Genomic DNA, 22370 nt, shown 5'->3' with positions numbered 1-22370 from the left:
ATTCTCTCCTTCATTTTAATCTTGGCTAATGTAATTATGATGTGCCTTGGTGTGTTCCTTCTTGGGTCCAACTTCTTTGGGACTCTCTGAGCTTCCTGGATTTCCTGGAAGTCTATGTCCTTTGCCAGACTGGGGAAGTTCTCCTTTATTATTTGTTCAAATACGTTTTCCACTCGTGGCTGTTTCTTTCCCCCTTCTGGTATCCCTATAATCTGGATGTTGGAACGTTTAAAGATGTACTGGAGGTTCCTAAGCCTCTCCTCATTTTTTTGAATTCTCATTTCTTCATTCTTTTCTGGTTGGATGTTTTGTTCTTCCTTCTGGTCCATTCCATTGATTTGAGTCCCAGTTTCCTTTCCATCGCTAGTGGTTTCCTGTGCATCTCTCTTCATTTCAGTTAGTTTAGCCTTCATATGTTCCTCTAATTTGTGACTATAATCAACCACTTCTGTGAGCATCCTGATGACCAGTGTTTTGAACTGTGCATCTGAGAGGCTGGCTATTTCCTGGTCGCTTAGAGTTATCGACTCTGGGGCTTTGAGTTCTTCTTGCACCATCTTTTGGACTGTTCGTGCCTGTTACGTAGCAGGATTGGAGCCCTAGGTGTTCACCAGAGCAGGGCAACTCAGTCGCTGGGTTGTGACACTGTATGTGGGGGCAGGGTCAAGGAGGAGCAATGGCGATCCTGTCTGCCGCCTCCCCCCCGCTGAGGCCGCAGCTGCCACAGTCACTGGGGCCCGCACGTTTCGTCCCACTGCACGCGAATGTGCCACCGCTGCCATCAGCCCTCTGCCACTGGGTTCACCCGCTGGGGCCTGCGTGGTCCGTCTCACTGTGTGCGAATGTGCGACCGCGGTCAGTCTGCCCTGCACTTCGACTGGGTCTGGGCTGCCTGTGGGCCTAGGTCGGGGATCTTTCCTTCCCAACCCTGCTCGGCTGCTGGCTCCGCTCCACTTACCGGTCCCGGTTGAACGGTTAGTTGTTGTTGGACTTCCGTATAATTCAGTTTTCTGTTCTTTGGCTGTGTCTTTGTTCTCCAAACCTTTGTTGTATTCAAACTTGGTTGTGGGAGAAGGCACAGTGTTTCCACCTATGCCTCCATCTTGGCAGAAGTCCTTTATTTATTTTTTTAAGAGAATCCAGTTTTCTTATATTAAGCTTGATATTTAAGATTTGAAATATAAGGCCCTGGCTGGCGTAGCTCAGTGGATTGAGTGCGGGCCTGCGAACCAGACGATCGCGGTTCGATTCCCAGTCAGGGCACATGCCTGGGTTGCAGGCTGGTTCCTTGCAGGCTAACTCCCAGCAGGGGACGCGCGAAAGGCAACCATACATTGATGTTTCTCTCCCTCTCCTTACCCTCTAAAGATAAATAAATAAAATAAAATCTTAAAAAAAAAAAGATTTGAAATATAAAATAATGTTACTCTTCTCACTCATTTTTTTGTTTTTAAAATGTTGCTATTTGCATTAAAATAGACATATTTTAATAACACTGTTATTTTGTTTAAATGTAATGAGTTTTAAATGAATTAATACATTTTTTAAATTTTTACAATTTTAATTTTTTAAAATCATTTTTATAATTATTATTCTCTTACATACAGTTGTCCCAATTTTTCTCCCTTTGCCCTCCTCCACCCATCCCACCTATATTACCACAGTCAGTTCCCACACTACTGTTGTATTATTTTAAATACAACATTTACTTCTGATTTATATGCATTAGTTTAATCTTATTAAAGATTGTGTGGACATTAACCATGGTTTCAAAGAGCTATATAGTCTCATAGGGAAGATTAGAAAGAGCATCATGATGTTATCAATTGTGAGCTTGGAACAAAAAGACCCAGTTCAGATTCAGGTCAGTCTCCCTGAGTGTCCCCATATATAAGTTGAAAATAACAATACATGCTGTGTCTAATGTGTTTTTCTCAGATTCTGATCCCACAACATATGTAAAAGCACTTTTTAGATTGGCAAGCACATAAATGCTTCCAGGCAAAATGTAATAAATCTTAGGACAGATAGAACAGTGCTAGGTGCATTTAGATACAGAGATAAGATTCTCAGCTGTTGTGGAGGAATGGGGATAGCTCAGAGGACGATTCTGTAGAGGTGGTATGGTTTATGATGGGTCTTTTTAAAAATTTTTTTTAAATTTTTTATTTTTTTAAAGATTTTAAATTTATCTTTAGAGGGGAAGGGAAGGAGAGAGGGAGAGAAATATCAATGTATGGTTGCCTCTGCTGGGGACACACAATGTATTGTGTCTCCCCTGCCAGGAACTGGCCTGCAACCCAGGCATGTGCCCTGACTGGGAATCGAACTGTGATCCTCTCCCGCTCAATCCACTGAGCTACACCAGCCAGGGCTTATGATGGGTTTTAAAGGGGTCTTTAGGACTGGACATAGAGCAAAGGAAGTAAGGATGTCCAGGTAAAGGAATGGTTCATTACAAAGGTGTGTACATTGCTAGTAACCCTAAACTAGGAACCTTGGCTGTGGTCTTCAGACTCCTCTTGCTCATTATTTCTCAGTATCCAAGTCACTATATCCTTTAATTTCTATTTTTAAAATGTCACTAAATCCACCTCTTTTTTCATCTTTACTGGCTCTGTCTTAATTAAATCTTAATTATTTTTCATAAACTGTTGCCATACATGGTAAAACATGTTGTTCTTAGAAACTGTGGTGACTTTTTCACTAAATGAAATCCAAACCCTTTACACGGCATTGAAGGCTTTCCATGACCTGGTTCCTCTTCCTCTTCCCACAACTTTCCTTCATTCACCACCATCCAGCTAAACTGAACTCTTTTCAGAATGTGTTCTATCCATTCAGCATAGAATGCCTCGTTCTTGGCATATCCAAATTTTGGGCGCCTAATTCAGTTGTCTTACTGTGAAACCTTTCTAACAACCCCTTTTCAAAACTTACATGAGATTTCTACCTGATATTTATGGTCCTTACAACATTTATAGCTGTATATATGCATCTTATTTTTTTCTTAGATTGTCAGCGTACTGCTTTGTACACAAGTAGATATTAAGTATTTTATTGTCTGATGCCAAGGGAGTGGGTATTGGGTATTTCAGAAGTCATGTTTATTTCCTCTATCTTAATCAATAAATCTGGAGAAAAAGAAAATGCTTTCTCACTATAAACCATCCTGGAGATAATAGCTTTGAGGCAACTATAAGGACTTCTAGGATTAGGTTTAGTTGGGACAGAAAGTAGCAAACAGGATGCTGGAGATTTTCAGTCCATGGACAACAAAGTCCCAGGTAAAACATAATTCAATATAAAATAAGTAGTCATAATTGAATACCAGAGTTTTAAAGGGCTATTAAGAGTTCTGTTAGTGTTCTGTACTGAACTATTTATGTTCATAAACTTTATGTTTCTCACTTTTGAGTAAATGTCTGTCCTGTTTAGGTGTTAACTAAGGACCTCGAAAGGCATGCGGCTGAATTACAAGCCCAAGAAGGATTGTCTAAAGATGGAGAAACTATGGTCAATGTGCCACATATTCATGCAAGGTGAGGAGTTTGCTGGTATTAAAATATTTAGAATTGGGCATTGCTGACTGTTTAAGAATGAGATCCTCCTCATATTTTAAAGCAAACAAAAATTACTACAATGGGTGTGAGTTCTTTGTCTCATTGGTCATCACATCCAAGTAAATCCACTGAGAATTCTTCAAAGATACAAGTAAATAAATAAGCCTTTTCTGCCTAAATTAGTTGATTTCCCAACCTCCACATTTTTGTAAATTTCGAATTTGGATGTGTACTTACGAAGATTCTACTGTTGAAATTTAATGATCCCTGTAATACACTAAGTAGTATGATTATATTTTGTTAAAATTATTAGTTTGCTACTAGACGCAGAACAAATGGAATTTTCTTTTTTTAATTCATCTTTATTGTATTTTAAGATTTTAATTTCTTGTTAAAAGAGATGAATAAGGTAATCATCGGGGTTTTGTTTTTCTTTCCCAGAATTTATAGAGTACGTGTCCTAACAGTTCTCGAGAAGTTCATGGATAAATAGTTCCTGTTTTTGTTCCTAGGGTGTACAACTATGAGCCCTTGACACAACTCAAGAACATCCGAGCAAATTACTATGGAAAATACGTGGCTCTGAGAGGGACGGTGGTCCGCGTCAGTAACATAAAGCCTCTTTGCACCAAGATGGCTTTTCTTTGTGCTGCATGTGGAGAAGTTCAGAGTTTTTCTCTTCCAGATGGAAAGTATAACCTTCCCACAAAGGTGATGTCATGTTCGTTAACTACTTTATTTACCCTGGTAAAGACGGCAAATCATTTTATAGAAAACACTTCCTGATGTTTATGAATACAGAGTTTATTTTTCTTTTCAGTTTTTAAATTATGAAATACTTCTGGGTATAGAAAATAAACAGATAAAATATTCTTCTGTCTACCTTCCAGAATTTACATTCTGCCAGCTCCAGGTGTATTTTTAAAGATATGAAGCATCGATAAAATTAGTGTCTCAGTGTCGCCCCTGCATGTGCCATTCCCAGTAACAGCCCTTACCCGGAAGTCGATGTGTATTCTTTCCATTCAATTGTTATATTTTGGCTTTAAAGGTACACACGTCAGGTTTTATTTATTCTACTGGTTGAAAGTGTTCCTTTTTTCTTTATTAACATTTTTTTAAACTATAGATTTTTAAAACCATGGAAAAGTGCAGGGAATAATGTAACTAATATTTATATACCCACTATGAGTGATATTTGTGATTTTAGCTTAATTTTCTCAACAACAATAGTATTACAGTTAAAAGTCAGGTCTCTCCGGTCCTCTCCCCAGTTCCGTCCACTTTTTGCCATCCTTGCAGACAGCCACTTTCTGGAGTTGGCGTGTGCTCTTCAAGTCTGCATTTTCATACTTGACTGAGTATAGGGTTTATTTTCTTGTGTGTATTTATTTATTTATTTACTTTAAAATATTTTATTTATTTATCTTTAGAGGGGAAAGGAAGGAGAGAGAGAGAAACATCAATGTATGGTTGCCTCTGGTGTGTCCCCTGCCGGGAACTGGCCCGCAACCCAGGCATATGCCCTGATTGGGAACCACGATCGTGCGGTTCGCAGGCCCGCGCTCAATCCACTGAGCTACACTAGCCAGGGCTCTTGTGTGTCTTTATATACGTGGTATACTGAATGTAACATTTCTCAACATTTTTTTATGTGTGTATTTTGGAGTTCTACCTATCTTGATGATACATTTAATTCTTTCATTTTTACTGTTGGGGACTATTCCAATAAATGAATAGCCACTGATTATCTATTCTCCTGGTGAACATTAGTACTTCCAGTTTTTCACAATTACAGATGATTCCGTAGAGAACATTCTTGTACATATCTCCTTAGCAGAGGAATTTCTCAGTTATAGGATATGCTTATTTTCAACTTCATTAGGTGCCAATTTATACCCCTACTGGTAATGGTAAGCAATTAGCATTTCCCAGTGTTTTTTATTTACACTTGATGTTGTTAGGCTTTTTGGTTTACTAGTCTGTTGTGCATAAAATGGTAATTCATTTTTAATATTAGTTTGTATGATTTTTGTTATAGTTGAGCATCTTTTCACATCTTTATTGGCTGTTCATTTTTATTCTTTATTGAATTTTCTGTTTATGGCTTCTATTCACTTTTCTGTTCATGCATTAGCTCCCCCCTTATCTTCAAGAGATACACTCCACAACCTGCAGTGGATGCCTGTAATGGCAGATAGTACCGAACCCTGTATATACTGTGTTTTTTCTGCATGTACATATCTTTTTACTTAAAGGAAGCACTTTACCTCTTCTTTGGCATAGCAGAATTGCCAGCATCACTGCTCTTGCACCTTGACGCCACTGTTAAGTGAAGTAAGGGTTACTGGAACATAAGCACTCTAGATACTGTTAAAGTGGATCTGATAATCCAGAATGTATACAGCGTGGATAAGCGGGACAAAATGGGAGGGACTTCATCAAGGTCCTGAAAATGGTACATAATTTGAAACTTCCAAATTGTTTATTTCTGAAATTTTTTATTTAATATTTTCAGAGTGTAGTTAACTCCTGGTTATCTACAGAAAACTGAAACTGCAGAAATTGAAACCACAGATAAAGGGAGACCACTGTACTATTGATAGTTCTTTATGAATTCTAGATGCCAGTCATTGATTATATATATTATAGGTACTTCCTCCCAGTCTTTGGTTTGTTTTTTTAACTTTGTGGTGTATTTTTTGTAGTATAGTTTTACATTTTGACATGGTCAGATTGGTCATTGTTTTCCTTTATGATTTTTATATTTTATGCCCTGCTTAAGAAGGCCTTCCTCACATAAGCATTGTAAACGTATTTCTTACATTTTCTCCAAATACCTTTTAAAAAAATATTTTATTTTTAGGAAAAGGGGAAGGGGGAGAGAGAGAGGGAGAGAAACATTGATGTGAGAAACATCAATCAGTTGCCTCTTGTACATGCCCTGTCCAGGGATTGAACCTGCAACCCAGGCATGTGCTCTGACTGGAAATTGAACCAGTGACCTTTCGCTTTGCAGGATGATACCCAATAGACTGAGCCACACCAGTCAGGGCTTCTCCAGATACTTTTAAGCCTTGTTTTTTGTATTTAGATCTGTCATGCATCTGGAAGTTAATTTTATTGCTAGCAAAATGCTAAGGATCTAATTTTATTCTTTTAGGTTAAAAGTCAGTTGTCACCAGTTACTAATTAAGCTCTCTGTTTATTTCTACTGATGGATAATGCTTCTTTTGTAGTACACTGTGCTCCAAGAGATGTGTGATTTGCTTTTATATCATTGGTCCTATGTCAACTCCATGTAATCTTACATGGATCTTATTGAAACTTTTGATGAAGTAGTTAGATTTGCCATATCTATTCTTCTTTTCCAAAGTTGTCTTTACCATCCTTGGACTTTAATAAATTTAGCATTTATTATACTTCTCAAATTGAAATTTCTAAGGCTTCTTTCTTTTACAGGAAGAACAAGGTGTGTTAGATTCAGCTATTGGTTCTGAATAGTCAGTAGTGTTGATACATTGGTGTCATCTACGGTTTGTTTGGACTTAAGGTTCAGGCAGTGCCTTTAGTGCAGAGGCCAGAACTTAAATCCTCATATAAGTCAGGTATTTTCTATAAACTGTGTGGTCAGGGTATTTCTGTGCTCTTTTAATATAGTGGGTAGTAACGTGGATTCATAAGATGAGTTGCTAGTGTGAAGAGGTCCTGTGTGTGTCTGAACTTCAGTGAACTGAAGTGACCAAAAAGATGGTTGTCCCAAGTGATGGTTGTTCCAGATGGTGGCTGGGGTTGGAATAGCGAGGGGTGGTGTGGCCATGGGGCTCACCAGGCATCTCTCCCTGTAGTTTATCTCTGTGGGCTGACTTTGGCTTCTCACAACAGCTTGGGACACGCGGCTCACATGGCTGCTGTGATTGCTTTAGGAGACATCTCCAGCTGACAGGGGGAAACAGCTTTGCCTTTTGAGCTAGCTTCCAAAGTCAGGTGGTCTGACTTCTGTCATACTCTGTTGGTTACAAACTGAGTCAGAATCCTGTCCAGATTCCAGGAAAGGGAAATTAGACTCCATTTCTTGATGGAATGGCAAGATTATAGAAAAACTCATGGGGAGATACTATGCAACCATGTTTGGAAAATAAAGTCTGCCACAATCCCTGAATTTATCAATGTACTTCAAAGTCCAAACAGCAGACATTCGAAAACTTAAACACAACTTTACTCATATGTTGAGGACTGCCTGTGTATTACAGTATATATTATCCTATACTAGCAGTGCAAAGGGAGGCTAGATATGAGAGCTGGTGATTAAAGAAGACCCAGGAAAGGCTTTTGAAAGGGGAAGACTGAGGCTGAGCATGTGGGACTGTAGGCAAGAGGCGTTCAAGGAGCAGGAGACTGCACGGGCACAAAGCAGGAATGGAGCTTAGGGTGAGAGGCATGGGAGGGCCTTGCATACCCACCACAGAAGAGTAAGAGCCGTGATCAAGAGGGACCAGCTGAGGAAGTACCTCAAAAGCTTGTGATACAGAATGAGTGCAGAAGGAAATAAAAAATCATCGCAGCTCTTACCGCACTTTACATTCTGAGAAACATTTTTAAAACAATACAAATTAAACTCTTTACCTTAAGATCTGACTACTTTATCACAAATCTGAATGTGAATAAATCTCGTTACAGTGTCCTGAGCCTACATGTCGAGGGAGGTCTTTTACTGCTCTCCGTAGCTCTCCTCTCACAGTGACAATGGACTGGCAGTCAATTAAGTAAGTGATCACATTATTTACTAACAGACAGGTATTAGACGTCTCATACTGCTCAGAAAATCTGTAATTTCCCAAATTATAGTGATTTTTATTTGTACACAGTTTGATTAGGAGTCAGTGTGGTGAAATAATCATCTTTATTCAAAATTTGTTCTCTTATGGCTTCTAAAAAGGATTTGATGTGCAAGTATTATGTCCTTTTGCTATTGAGAAATAGTTCATTTTCTCATTTATCTGACTCTTTGAACTGGATGAATGTAGACCATAATCAAAGCTGTATAGTTTATTCTGTATGAGTTATGGTCAAAATAATATTGATTTAAAAGTTTAAAATAAAAATAAAGAGAATTTCTTAGAAATGGGCATGTTTCATCTCATGTTCTCACCATCCATGAAGCATTTTACTATAGATTTTAAAAACTTTTTTTCACAAGTCAGATTTTGTGTATGTGTGTTTAATACAACAGTTTATTCCATTTTCCTTACTATAGTTCCATAACTTCATCCTAAATGTAAAATAATGGGTAGTTTGAAGTTAGAGTGAGCGCTCTCCAGGAAACCTGGCTGAAACAGGAGGTAATGGTCTTAAAAAAGTAGAATCTAGGGGAAAGTGAGGTAGATTGCTGACTTCTACCGAGCTTTGTCCTAGCTTTACCTCCTTCTGCCCTGTAAAAGCCAAGACATAAGTAATAATTGTTCACTATGCTGTGATTGTTACAAACACTGTATTTTATGAACGGGGACGTGTTTAAGACTCCTAAGTATGACCATGTCCCGGTGAGTGCAGGTACCTGGTTTGCAGCCTATATCTACGGGACTTTGACCACTGAAGGGTGTGACGAGGGCTTCAGATGTGCTATAAGGACCACAGTAGGATGTATGCATATAAGATTCAGGGTAACTTAATTATTTGAACGAAATTTCTTTGTTTTCAGGTAAAAACAACGGAAAGGAAATGGGCTTAAATATTGTAACTGTATTTTTCCCACTTTTTAAAAGAATTTGTCAGTTACCGTCGGCATACCATATTATATTAATTTCATGTGTACAACATAGTGATCGGACACTTAGATACCTTACGAAGTGCTCACCCCAATAAGTGTAGCACTCATCCGACAGCAGTATTTTCGTTGGATTTGAACAGTTTTTTCTGGTATTAGGAAATCACACCTAGGGGTATAAAACTTTGGCTTCCACTTTTCTGTATCTTTTTCCTGTATGTATTCTGGACATCATATTGTTTTGTCCATCAAATGGGAAACCAAAACTTTCCCATTTGCTGTTTTCTAAGACTTCAGTATCTTGTTTGTTGATGACACCTCTGCAGCGTCCTAAAACTTGCCTTTACTCCTTTAGTGACTATAATTTTGGTGGATATTTGGGAGGGAGGGTGACAAATGCGCACACTCATCCTGCCACCCCATCCTTAACTGCAAGCTGCTGAAGTAATTTTAGATACTCCATTGAACTTTTAAAAATAACTTAAAAAACGAATTGGCCCTTTAGCTAGCTCAGCACTATATGGACCCTGAATAGTTAATGGGTAAAAGAAACAACCCAGAGTCAGTATGTGTACTCGCTGAAAATTGTTTACCTTTTTAGAATCCAGGAGCTGATGTCTGACGATCAACGAGAAGCAGGTCGGATCCCACGAACGATCGAATGTGAGCTTGTTCACGATCTTGTGGATAGCTGTGTTCCAGGAGACACAGTGACTGTGACTGGAGTGGTCAAAGTCTCAAATGCCGAAGAAGGTGTGGTGTGATTTCTCTCTCAGTAATTTGTCAGCATCTGTCTTTTTTAAAGCTACTCCTGAACCTCCATTAATTAAGGGAGTTGTTTCTTACACAGGTGAAACAAAGTTTTATTTGTAGCTCATTGTGCCTTTCTTGTACATTCTACTGGCATCTTTGTAGGGGAAATGAAAATGTCAATTATTACATTTCATACTTTGAAATTTACAGGTTCTCGAAATAAGAATGACAAGTGTATGTTCCTTTTGTACATTGAAGCCAATTCTGTTAGCAATAGCAAAGGACAGAAATCAAAGGCTTCTGAGGATGAGTGTAAGCATGGAATGCTGCTAGACTTCTCACTTAAAGAGCTTTATGCCATCCAAGAGATTCAAGCTGAAGAAAACCTGTTCAAACTCATTGTCAAGTATGTATGATGTTATCTGAAATTTTATTATGCATATGTTTGTTGGAATGTTCTTGGCTACATGTAACACAAAACTAGTCAAAATTGTTGCAAACTAGCATTCACAGGCCAAATCAAGTTAACTGCTCATTTTTGTTTGACCCTACTAAGCATGATTTTTACATTTTTTAATGGCTGATAAAGAATCAAAAGGAGAATGTCTCATAACATGTAAAGTTACATGAAATTCAAGTTTTGCAGCCCATAAATAAACTTTTATTGGAATACAGCCATACTCATTCAAAAGAGTTCAGGGTTGCAACAGAACAAATGGCTCATACATGCTTCCTGTTGGTCCTCTGCAGAAGAGTTTGCAGATCTCCAGTTCATGCACTAAGGAAAATGTACTGGCAAGTTCCTCAGCAGAGGAGTGATGGGACAGTGAATTCCAGAGTTATTTCAGTTAGTTGTGTGTAGGTTTTGTGCTTTTTTTAGCTTTTAAAAACTAAGAGATTCACATAGAGATTATTTACATTCTGTATCTTTTATTTCCTTGTTATTGCCATGCAGTAGAGAAGAAGCAAAGTAGAGGCATTTTTACTTTAGCAGTTAAGAGCTCTTTTTTTTTTTAATTTTGAAGATTTTATTTATTTATTTATTTATTTTGTAGAGAGGGGGAGGGAGAAAGAGAGAAACATCAGTGTGTGGTTGTCTCTCCTGTGCCTGCCCATTGGGGACCTGGCCTGCAACCCAGGCCTGTGCCCTGACGGGAATCCAATCTGCGACCCTTTGTTTTGCAGACTCAACCACTAAGCCACACCAGGAGGGCGACGAGAGCTCTTTTGGGGAGACAAACATAGATCAGAGTCTTGCTTCAGACACTTATCTCCAGTGTGATCTGGAGCACGTTACCTAATTTCTTCTTCATTTTTATCTTAAAATGGAAGTAATAATACTCGTCCCAGAAGGATGTTCTGAAGATTAAATGAGATTTTGTTACTTAACATAATCAACAGTGCTGTTATTCTGTTATTTTTTGGACACATCTTTGGATAATTTTGAAGAAATAGGGGAAAATGAGGCTGAATAATATGCATATCTAAGATAAAGAACTGAGGTTTGAAATACATTGCATTAGAAAATTGATCTAGGCTTTGGGCACTAGGAGAATTTGACATTTTCTTCCTGCCTTTATTATGGTAATTTCACCACCGTAGGAGTACGGAGTTCCTCAGGGGTTCTTTGTTCTTAAATTCTCAGAGACCCACTGTGGATAGACAGCTGTCCCAGCCGCCCTGGGAGAGAGAATGCTGAGCCAGGGTGAGGGTGAGAAGTGATGGTGTGGTGAGCGGTCTGTAACAGGATCTGAGGAGCTGCCTGGTTGAGGATCACCTCTTTGACCAGTTTCTCTCAGCAGTTATAAGTAAAAATGAACATATGTAGTGGTCCTTATGCAGTACTTACAGGAGCTAAGTTAGAATGAAAAACTAGGGTTTTCTTCCCATGGTTTGCTTTTGCCTTTTAGTTCTAAGTTTGTGATTTCAACACCAAAACTAGATTTTTTTTTGTTAATCTTGCAGGGGTTGGCAAACTAGGCAGAGTGCTTGTTTTGGTATATAAAGTTTTTTAGAATACAGCCCTACCCACTCATTGCCATATTTATTGACCGTTGCTTTCAGATAAGTTAAGTATTCTGACCAAGATAGTAGAACTGAAAATACTAACTTTCTGGTCCTTTAAGAAAAAGTTTGTTGACCCTCAGCAGATAAATAAATGGAGGACCATGAAAGGAATTTGGAAAAGACAGTGCAAGGTCATGTTTTCGTTTAAGTTCCTTTAGAAGCAATGATATGATTTGAGAAGCGTAGTTTATATGGGACTTGATCCCCACGTATACTGGTAGGGGGATGGGGAAGGGAGACAAAGGGTAGCAGTCAGTGTGTGGTGCCTTAATGAACAGGTTCTTGCTAGCATCCAGGGCTTAATCCTCCTGAGGCCTCTGGGACACTAAACTGTGGAACTCAGTATTTTTCCAACCAAGGAGCTGGGTTTGGGGCTGCTTCTGGGAATGTTGGATAACCCAGCATTTCTAGCCTGACCAGCACGTCTATGGCCATAGGCTATAAAAAGCCCTTCAACAGACAGATGCAGGTGTGAGGCAGGAAGCCAGCAGTGATTTCGAAGGAGCATGCTGAATAGTGAGTGCCAGGGAAAACGGCAGGAGACTGATAGCCATGTTTACGAATGTCAAAGGGGGTAATGATTTACAGTTTGTTTACTCTTCTTCCCGTCTATTTTTTTGTTCCTTGTTTGTGCAATAGATAAATGTAAATGTACTTCTTTATATTCATATGTGGTCTTTTTTATTCTGATCCTTTGACTTAAACTGAAAAAAAAGAAATTTTATCCTATCTTAAGGTATGCATGCAGCTCACAGTTTACTCTTTTGTCTCCTTTCAGTGGCTTGGCTGCACAAGTCTAAAGATGTCTGTTCACATAAAATACAATATAATTCATATCCTAAACTGGAAGACCATGATTATGGTGCATTTTAAAGGCCATTAACATAAAATGATCAACACTGTATTTGGTTACTTTAAAATACTTTACCAAATGTTCTGTCTCCTTTACTCTAGCACAACTTTTAAGGATTCTTCCCTTTATTGATTAACCAAGAATTTTGAGAAATTTATTGAATATTGGAATAACATTTATTGAGTTGTTTGATGGGTATAAATTATTAATTTTTGTCTTTTTTGGATGCAATATAAATCAAGTTAAGCAAACTGTAAAGTAGACGTTCTAATATAGGGGTGTCAAACTCATTTTCACCGGGGGCCACGTCAGCCTCGCAGTTGCCTCCAAAGGGCCAAAATAATTTAGGACTGTATAAATGTAACTACTCCTTAACTGGTAAGGAGTTGAAATTACATTCAGCCCTTTGAAGGCAACTGCAAAGTGGCCCCCGGTGAAAATGAGTTTGACACCCCTGTTCTAATAGATCAATGAAGTGAAAGTTAGAAGTTATGCTGTATTCTGTTTTTCAGCTCGCTTTGCCCTGTCATTTTTGGCCATGAAGTAAGTATTTTCTTCATCTTTGCTCAAAGTATATAAAGTTGGCAACATAAAGACTTTATAAAAATTAGCTAATTTCTGTTGGCCACTTAATTGTTCATTTAATATTAATCGTTCTTCTCTATAAGTGAATGATATGACAGGCCAACTATAGCCCCTTGTAGGAGAAAGCTGCTTACCAATTAGAGGTAATAGGAATGGGCTTCTAAACTGACTCTGGACCCGAAACATTAAAGCAGAAACTAATGTAGAAAGGATTAATGCCTTGCAAGGTAGCTCTTCACTTAGCAAGTTTTAAGATACCATTCTGATTTTATGTGCTTCTAGTTTTTGCTTTTTAATAATCATTTACCTTATAGTAGTTTATATGATAAGACTTGCTTTTCTTAGGAGAAAAGTCCAATCATACTTTAAAAGGAAACCCCCAAACAAATAAATGTTGTAAACATAAAAGGGGTAGCATCCTGTTTACTAGTCATCTTTATATTTTTCTCACTTTTCCTTCTTTCACATTTGAGCTTGTTAAAGCAGGTTTGGCATTAGCACTGTTCGGAGGAAGCCAGAAATATGCAGATGACAAAAACAGAATTCCCATTCGGGGAGACCCACATGTCCTTGTTGTTGGAGATCCAGGCTTGGGAAAGAGTCAGATGCTACAGGTAGGAAATAATCACTTAGTATTTGACCTTTTGCTTATCGAACACATGAATAATCTACAAATGGATTTGCTCAAAGCATGCAGTGTTTGTGTTCTAGAGGGTATAGTTTGTTTGGTGGTGTAAGTGAATTGGGTTTGTGTGAGTAATACACAACTTGTATCTGACTATCTTTTCAAATTGAGCCAGTCCTCTGTTGCACAGGTTGCATAGGTATGTTGGTCTATTGAGATGTCAGCTGTGTGAAACATAAGCCATTTCCTTAACCCTTTTGTTTTGTACCCAGCATTGCTTTGCTAGTCTTTACTGCAGCCTCACCTGTGGACATAATAGTTTAAGAAAGTAAAGCGGAGTCCCCCACTCTCTCTTCACACAGCTACATAAACAGTGTGTTGGGCTTTAAAAATAATTAGATAAAGGCTAAGAGCTCTGTTGGAATACATTTCAACTGCTTCTGAGACCAAAGCAAGGCAGCTTCTATGACCAGTCTGTTGCTGGTCCCCGGGAAATTTTTGCCTCTGTCAGTCAGAGTCTAGTGGTCCTCCCTTCAAGGGCTTATCATGTCCCTAGAAGGAGCTGCTTGGTGGAATGCTTGTGGTTTCCTTGGAGTGACACCTGGTAAGCTAGCCAGAATGTCTTTTCTAAGAATGTCCCTGTCCTGCCTTCCTATTCCATGCCTAGTGTGGGAAAATGTGACTGGACCAGAGGCTCCCTGGCACTTCGGTAAATTGCAGTCCCGTGACGACTGAATCTTTGTCCAGGGATTGGGAACCCTGGCTACATACTAGAATCACCTTTGGAGCTCTTTGGAAATACTGTGGCCTGCCCCAGGCCAACTGAGTTAAGAGTCTCTGGGTTAGGGTCCTATTACCTGTATGTGTATAACCCTCCACAAATGATTCTGATGTGCAGCTAGGATTGAGAACCGCTTCGATCTGGTCGTTGCACAGTAAACCCACTGCCCTTCATGTCAGATGATTCTTTATTTCTTATGGCTAAGTGTTAAGCCAGTCGTTTTAATTTTTACTCTGACATCCATATATTGTTCCTTTTGACTAACTGGGCCTAAATTTTTAAAAAATTTTCTTTACTGAGCCCTTGGCAGCCTGGCACAGGGTACCTAGCCAGAATATGGATTCGAAAGGGACACATGACATACGGGAGTCTAAGTTGTTACACTTTCTTTTCTGTCTTTTATAGCATTGTGTGTGTGCTACACAGATTTTTGAATTAGCATATTATATGTGGAAGCCTGGTTTATCGTTCACAGGGTCCCATCATCTCTGTAAATCATTTAATTTCTATATTTTGTTTATAGTATATAAAGTATTATTTTTCTCTTCTTTTTTATTTACAAAATATGTCTTGGCAGATAATATTTCCAAAATGCATTAAATGGCACTTAAAATGTTTTAATACCAAGAAATGACACTGGCAGTTCTTCATGTTTTTTAGACCTGGGAATAATAACTTTAAACCCCCTGGCTCATCCTGGCCAGTGTGGCTCAGTTGGTTGGAGCATTGTCCTGTAACTGAAAGGTTGTAGGTTTGATTCCCGGTCAGAGTACATCCTAGGTTGCAAGTTTGATTCCCCCGTCCTGGCACGAGCAATGTCCAGTCCAGGCGAGTATGGGAGGCAACCAGTCGATGCTTCTCTCTTGCATCGATGTTTTTCTCTTTTCCTTCCTTTCTCTCTCAAAGCAGTGAAAATATAATGTCCTTGGGTTAGGGTAAAGAAACCCCCCCTGAAAACAAAACAAAAAAAAACACTGGCTCAGTTTAAAAATAGAAGTTGTAATATTAGTGGCAATTAAGTGTTGTAAATAATGGAGGGTATTTCATATAAATCTGCTAGTCCCACTAAGCCAGGATTTTTAAAAGTCAGGCTAACACTAACAGTTATGAGTCAGTTACTTTGTATTTCAATCTCCTTTTGTTCTGACCATTTAGTAAACTATTGTACTCTAAGACTAACAAATACGGGATTACAAGCAAAAATAATGATAGCTACTGTTTATGAGTTAGGCACCATAGGGCCCCTTGGGTGGTTCACGGCACAAGTCCAGATCACACTGACATAGGTAACACTGTGAGCGCTGTCTCCTGAGGTTGTGCAGTACATAGCCATGTATAGCGGCCTTGCACTAGGCACTTACTGTGTGCCAGGTACCAGGTGAAGCGCCTTCCATCCATGATCTCATTTATTCCTCAGGACGTTATGTGATAAAACATAAGGAAGCTGAAACTCAGAGAGGTCTGAGAGCCACACAGCCAGTCCATGTAGAGCCAGGATGAAAGCAGGCCTGCCTGACTAGAGGTCCTTGGTTTTAACTGTTGTGCTAGTTGATGACTCTCGATCTGCCGTAGATTATTTACTTAGAAGGCAAGCATCGTTGAGACATTTTACTACTTGATGTTTAAAGAAACATTAGAGACTTTGAAATTAAAATTGGTACTCACATTTTTGCTGTTTGAACTTGAACACAATGGAGTTCAAGTTCAAACAGGAGTTGGGTAGAGTATTCTCATGACCACAGACATCAGAGTCAGGCAGCCTGGGTTTGATTGAATCCTGACTTCACACCTTTGTAGCTGTGTGAGCTACTCTCCGCAGGCGTGGGTTCCTGCGTCAGGACATGGGGATGTAGTAATACCTTCCTCTTGCCAGGATGGTGAAAATTACAGGCTAAAGCTCTTAGAAGACTACCTGGCATATAGCTAACATTTTTGAGCAATTGCTATTAGCTATTATTTCCCTTTACTTTGGGTGATTCTCTTAAATTTTTTGTTTCCTCAGGCAGTATGCAGTGTCGCTCCACGTGGTGTGTACGTTTGTGGTAATACCACCACCACCTCTGGTTTGACTGTAACTCTCTCAAAGGATAGTTCCTCAGGAGATTTTGCTTTGGAAGCTGGTGCTCTGGTACTCGGTGATCAAGGTAAGAGACCAAAGATGATGATGGTAATTCTGGGCTTTCTAAAAAATGCCTTTTCCTTTTCAGTCAATTTCTTTATATCCTGTTCAAGAGGCATTTGGACAGCAGTATCCCAACCAGTGGGTTGAGAATGAGTGCCAGAAAAATTAAGTAGAAATACAGTACTATCTTTTTTATTTATATCGATACTGTAGAACTGGAACTGGTACTAATGTCACTCATATTCAGAATCTTGCAGCAGATACAGTTATATGTAAAAATTAAAAGTCAGGTTAAAGAGGTATAGCTCCCAACACTTCCCATTTCATAACACCCATCACATTTGTGGTTTGTTTCAAGGCCTGTTTTAAAGCTTTACAGGGGTGGGTGGAATTGGGTATCTGTTGACTACCACATTCCTATTGCCTAGTACTATAGGTGCACAGTAAAGCATTGTTGAATGCATAACTATTAGCTCAGAATAGTTCCAGATGCCTTGGAACTAAAAAAAGGTGAATGTTATCCTTTGCTCTCAGAGGATTTGCAGTAAGAGTTTAGAGCTGTTACCTTAAAATTAGAAGTTTTGCTGTATTTTAACCCACCTCATTAGGGTTTTTTTTGTTGTTGTTTTCAATATTTGACTGATAATTTATAACAAATTCAGTTAGAGGACTCAGCATGAACAAATCTTCAACCGAGCTTTGTTACCTAAATTTTTGTGATGCTTTAAACCCTGTTGGAAAAACTTGTTCTTATGCATTTGTCAGGCTGTGCCCAGATTCCAGTCCATTTAAGGTCATTCGTCCCTTGCAATTTGCCAGTGACCTCCACATTTATGAGTCCAGTACCCATGTGGTGTTTGACAGAGCTGGTCGCTGCCCCTCCGTGACTTTGTTTCCAGGACTCTACACTCTTCTGGTTTTCCTTTCTTTAGCCGCCTTTCCTTCTCGGTCTTTACTTGTTCATCTCTCCAGCCTCTTAACTGGTTGGCACCTCAAAGTGCTTAGTTTCTGTTCTGTTTTTCTTCTTGGTTTGTATTTACCTTCATGATGATCTTACTCTAGTCTCATAGCTTTACTTACCTATGTGTTGAAAATTTCCAAATTTACATTTCTTCTCCTCTAAACTCCAGGTACAAATTTCTTATTGTCTGTGCAGTATCTCTACAACTCTCTCGATCTTAACATATCCAAAACCAAAATCCTGATCTTTCCCTTCCAATCGATTCTTTTTATAATCTCTCCCAGTTCAGCAAATGACAGTTCCATTCTCTTTGCTCAAGCCATAAAAAGTACAGTCATCCTCGACTTTTTCTCATATCCCACATCCAGTCTGTCGGCAGATCTTGTTGTCTCTACCTTGCAAATTCGGCTGACCCTTGAATAACGTGGTTTGAACTGCATGAGTTCACTTATATGTGGATTTTCTCTTTTCTTTCTTTAATATTTTATTGTTTATGGTGTTACAGTTGTCTCAATTTTCCTTCTTTGCCCCTCTCTACCAGTCATATGATATGTAGCTTTTTTTCAGTAAATATATACAGTACTATAATTTTTTTCTAACTTTATTGTAAGAATATAGTATATAATACACATATTACACACAGAAGATGTTAATCAACTATTTATATTATTGATTAGGTCAACAGTAGGCTACTAGCAGTTAAATTTGGGGGGAGTCAAAAGTCATAGGTGGATTTCGGACTGACATGGGGGTCCAGCACCCTTATCCCTGTGTTCAGAGATGGACTATGTGTCCAGTATCCAACCTCTTCTCTACTGCTGCTACCGTGATCTCTCACATGCATTAGTACTGTGATCTCCACTTGGGGTGCCTGTGACCACCCGTGCCCTTTCTATTCTTAACAAGGCAGAGCAATCCCATGAAAACTTAAATCATTTTCTTCTTCTGTTCAAAACCATCCAGTGGCTCCCTGTCTCAGCGAGAGCCCAAGTAATGATAGTAGCCCAGGGCCGTTCACATTCTGGCTTTTCCTCACCTCTTCTGCCTCATTACCTCTCATTTCCCCTTCTCCAGCCACAGTGGCCTCCTTGCTTTCATCACTACCATCATCAGCATACCGAGCACATCACAGTCTTGCATCAGGACCTTTGTCTTTGTTCCTCTTTGTGTGGAATGATCTACATCAGATATATCTGCAAGGCTTATCTGTTTCTTCTCCTGAATTTTTGTTCAAATGTTGCCATTTGAGGAAGGCCTCAACAAGGCCTTCCCAGTACATGCCATTTTAAATTATAACCCCATCCCCAACAGCAGGTGTTATTCTCCTTACCCTACTCTGCCTTTTCTTTCTATAGCACCTCGTACCTTCTAATATATCGTTTATTTTTTAATAGTCTGCCTCTGTACACCAAGTAGAATGTAGGCCTCACGGGGGCAGAGAATTTTGTGTTTTTAGTGCTATTTCCCAAATGACTAGAACTAAGTACGGATTTGATAAATATTTGCTCATTCGAAGTGACAGTATTTTTATTCAGTTACCAGGTGAAGAAAATAATAAATAAGAATAGGATACTCATTGTGAAACTGTCATACTTTTTATTAATTAGAAGTTGTAGGTGATGTGGGATTTAGCTATACAGATAACCAATGGGATTTAAGATGCGGAATGGTAAAAGCCAACTGCCTTTTCTTCCAAATATAGATAGATAAGCCAACACTATGTTGGTAAAAGTCGCACAGTTAAAATGCAAAGGGATGTTAGCAGAGCTTGGGTCCTAAAAACAAATGCAGAGTCCTGCTAACACCTTTACTGAAGACTTACAGGGAAAAAAAGGAGAAATAGGGCTGCTTTATATTTCCCTTCTCCAGTATCTCATGAAATTACCAAAAAATAGTTTTTTAAAAAAGCAACAACCAATTGTAGCCAAAGAAAAGAGAGTTTGAAATTTTCAAGGTTTAAACTTACTGCTTTAAAACCAGGATCAGCGACTTTAGTCCACAGGTCAGTTTCGCCTTCAGCCTCTTTTAGTATAGTCCATAAGCAAAAAAAAATTGTTTATATATTTTTAAAGTATTAATAAGGAGCAACTAAAACACCAAGAATATGTGACAGGCTCGCAAAATGTGAAATATTTACATCTGCCCCTGTAGAGAAAAAGTTTACCCACTCCTGCTTTAAAAACTTTGAAAAGTGTTGGTAAAAGTAGCAACTTGACTGTCTATACACTGTCCACACTCCCGAGGAACTGAAACAGTAATCATGAGAATTTCCAGTAATACTCTAAGTTCCAGAGAGAGATGGACTGACCTCTGAGCTGGCATGCTGACTTGCTGACAGAGTTTTAACTTGCTCAGGAGAGGTTTAACCACAGCAGCACCCTCTGGAGATGACCACCTAACAGGTTGCACACAGATGGGGAAAAGGGGAGAAAAATAGTACAAGGTAATAATGTTTGAGAGTGATTTCCCTGCAGTTGCACAGTCACCACCTGGTATCGCTGGGGACTGTACTCTAACCTTCTGACTTTACAAGGTGTTCTTTTCAAATTACATTGCCCTAAGAAACCCGAATTGTGAGTCCCAAAAAACCCAGCTCAAAAATCACCTTTTTCTTAAAACCTTTCCAGACTTCCTTTCCTCTTTTAACTTTCTATCATCTCCAGAAAACTCATCTTGTATAATTATGGGTATCTTTTCTAGTTGTTGAAGTATTCTCTCTTTAATATGTATACACTCTATTTTGCTGTGTATAACGCACTCCTGTGTGTAATGAGCACCCACATTTTTGGCCCAAACTTTCAAGAAAAAAAAATCTTTTGTTTTAATTTTTAAATTCAATTATTTATTTATTTATATGTAGATGCATTTTTTTTTGTATTATAAAGGAATTTTAGCATTTGTTTTTGAACATACTGTGATACAAGAAACTTTATGTAACAAATAATTACAAAACACAAGAACAGATATACGGTATAAGACATTTTATGTGCTGGTGCACTGGCTGGCGTAGCTCAGTGGATTGAGTGCGGGCCTGCGAACCAGACGATCGCGGTTCGATTCCCAGTCAGGGCACACGCCTGGGTTGCAGGCTGGTTCCTTGCAGGCCAACTACCAGCAGGGGACGCACGAAAGGCAACCATACATTGATGTTTCTCTCCCTCTCTCCTTCCCCTCTAAAGATAAATAAATGAATAAAATCTTAAAAAAAAAAGACATTTTATGTGCTGGTAACAAATTTATGATATTTACACATCATAGAAGGCCAAGAACTCTCCGTCACTGTCAATATCAGCAGTATCGTCTTCTTCAATTTCTACATTACTGGTGTCTGAAGAGTCACTTTCCTCATCCCGGTAAATTTCGTCATCCTCATTTCCATCCATAGCATTGCTGATGCCGCATTTTTTAAACGATTTCACAACCACCTGCTTCTTGACACTGTTCCACGATCTTAGGATCCAGTCACAAACCTGGGCGATTGATGCTTCCTTGATTGCGCCTGTAGCTAGTAAATCATTACCGGCTGACTGCATCCAGGACGTCCACTCTTTCTTCATTAGGTCCTTAAAGAGCTTGTTTACTGACACATGAAGAGGTTGTAGTCGGCTGGTTAGTCCACCAGGTACCACAGCAAGTTGGGTTTTCAAGTCCGCTGCAGTTGCTTTCACACTGTGTGTAACATGGGCTTTGAAGTGATCGAGAACAAGCAAAGCTGGTTTTTTAAGTAATCCTCCAGGCCTTCGTGACCAGACTTTGTTAAACCAGATTTTCATGCCTTCTTCATTCATCCATCCTTTTTCGTGCATGTGGACAGTAACTCCACTTGGAATCTTTTCTTTCGGAAATGTTTTTCTTTTAAAGATGACCATAGGTGGTAGCTTTGTCCCGTCTGCACAGCAGGCCAGAACAACAGTGAAACGTGTTTTCTGATGACCACTAGTTTTAACAGCCACGGTCTTTGTTCCTTTGACGTGCACAGTTCTGTTGGACGGCACGTCAAATGTGAGTGGGACCTCATCCATATTGGCGATTTGGGACAGCTCAAACTTGAAAGTTTTTCGAAGATTGATAACATAAGAATGAAATTTTAAAACTTGCTTCTGATATGCTGCTGGAAGTTTTGGGGCAAGTTTCGTCCGTGTTCTCATGCTCAAGCCTTCTCTCTTCATAAAGTTAAAGCACCATTTAGGTGTTCCTGAGAAGTCATCAATGTTTTTTTCTCGTGCAATCCTTTTACCTTCTTCTTGTATCATCTTGGTTGAAACAGAGATTCCGGTTTGATACTGCTCCAGA

General features: G+C 39.1%; 1 protein-coding gene across 4 annotated transcripts in view; it reads left to right on the top strand.

Annotated features, from left to right (window-relative positions):
- The window catches only part of MCM8 (minichromosome maintenance 8 homologous recombination repair factor), a 42920-nt gene that overhangs the window by 6100 nt on the left and 14450 nt on the right, over positions 1 to 22370 (top strand). For all 4 annotated transcript variants that reach the window (XM_037051678.1, XM_037051679.1, XM_037051677.1 and 1 more), the window contains 8 exons: positions 3439 to 3542; positions 4076 to 4274; positions 8244 to 8329; positions 9932 to 10083; positions 10294 to 10489; positions 13516 to 13546; positions 14062 to 14202; positions 16997 to 17138. In XM_037051678.1, the coding sequence (XP_036907573.1) occupies positions 3439 to 3542; positions 4076 to 4274; positions 8244 to 8329; positions 9932 to 10083; positions 10294 to 10489; positions 13516 to 13546; positions 14062 to 14202; positions 16997 to 17138 (1051 nt within the window). The remainder of the gene's footprint in view (positions 1 to 3438; positions 3543 to 4075; positions 4275 to 8243; positions 8330 to 9931; positions 10084 to 10293; positions 10490 to 13515; positions 13547 to 14061; positions 14203 to 16996; positions 17139 to 22370) is intronic.

The sequence above is a fragment of the Sturnira hondurensis genome, unplaced genomic scaffold, assembly GCF_014824575.4.
Source record: "Sturnira hondurensis isolate 20B ecotype Veracruz unplaced genomic scaffold, ASM1482457v3 Scaffold0007401, whole genome shotgun sequence".
NCBI classification, from domain to species: domain Eukaryota; kingdom Metazoa; phylum Chordata; class Mammalia; order Chiroptera; family Phyllostomidae; genus Sturnira; species Sturnira hondurensis.
Note: the sequence above shows the minus strand (reverse complement) of the source record. Positions and strands in the feature narration are given on the sequence as shown.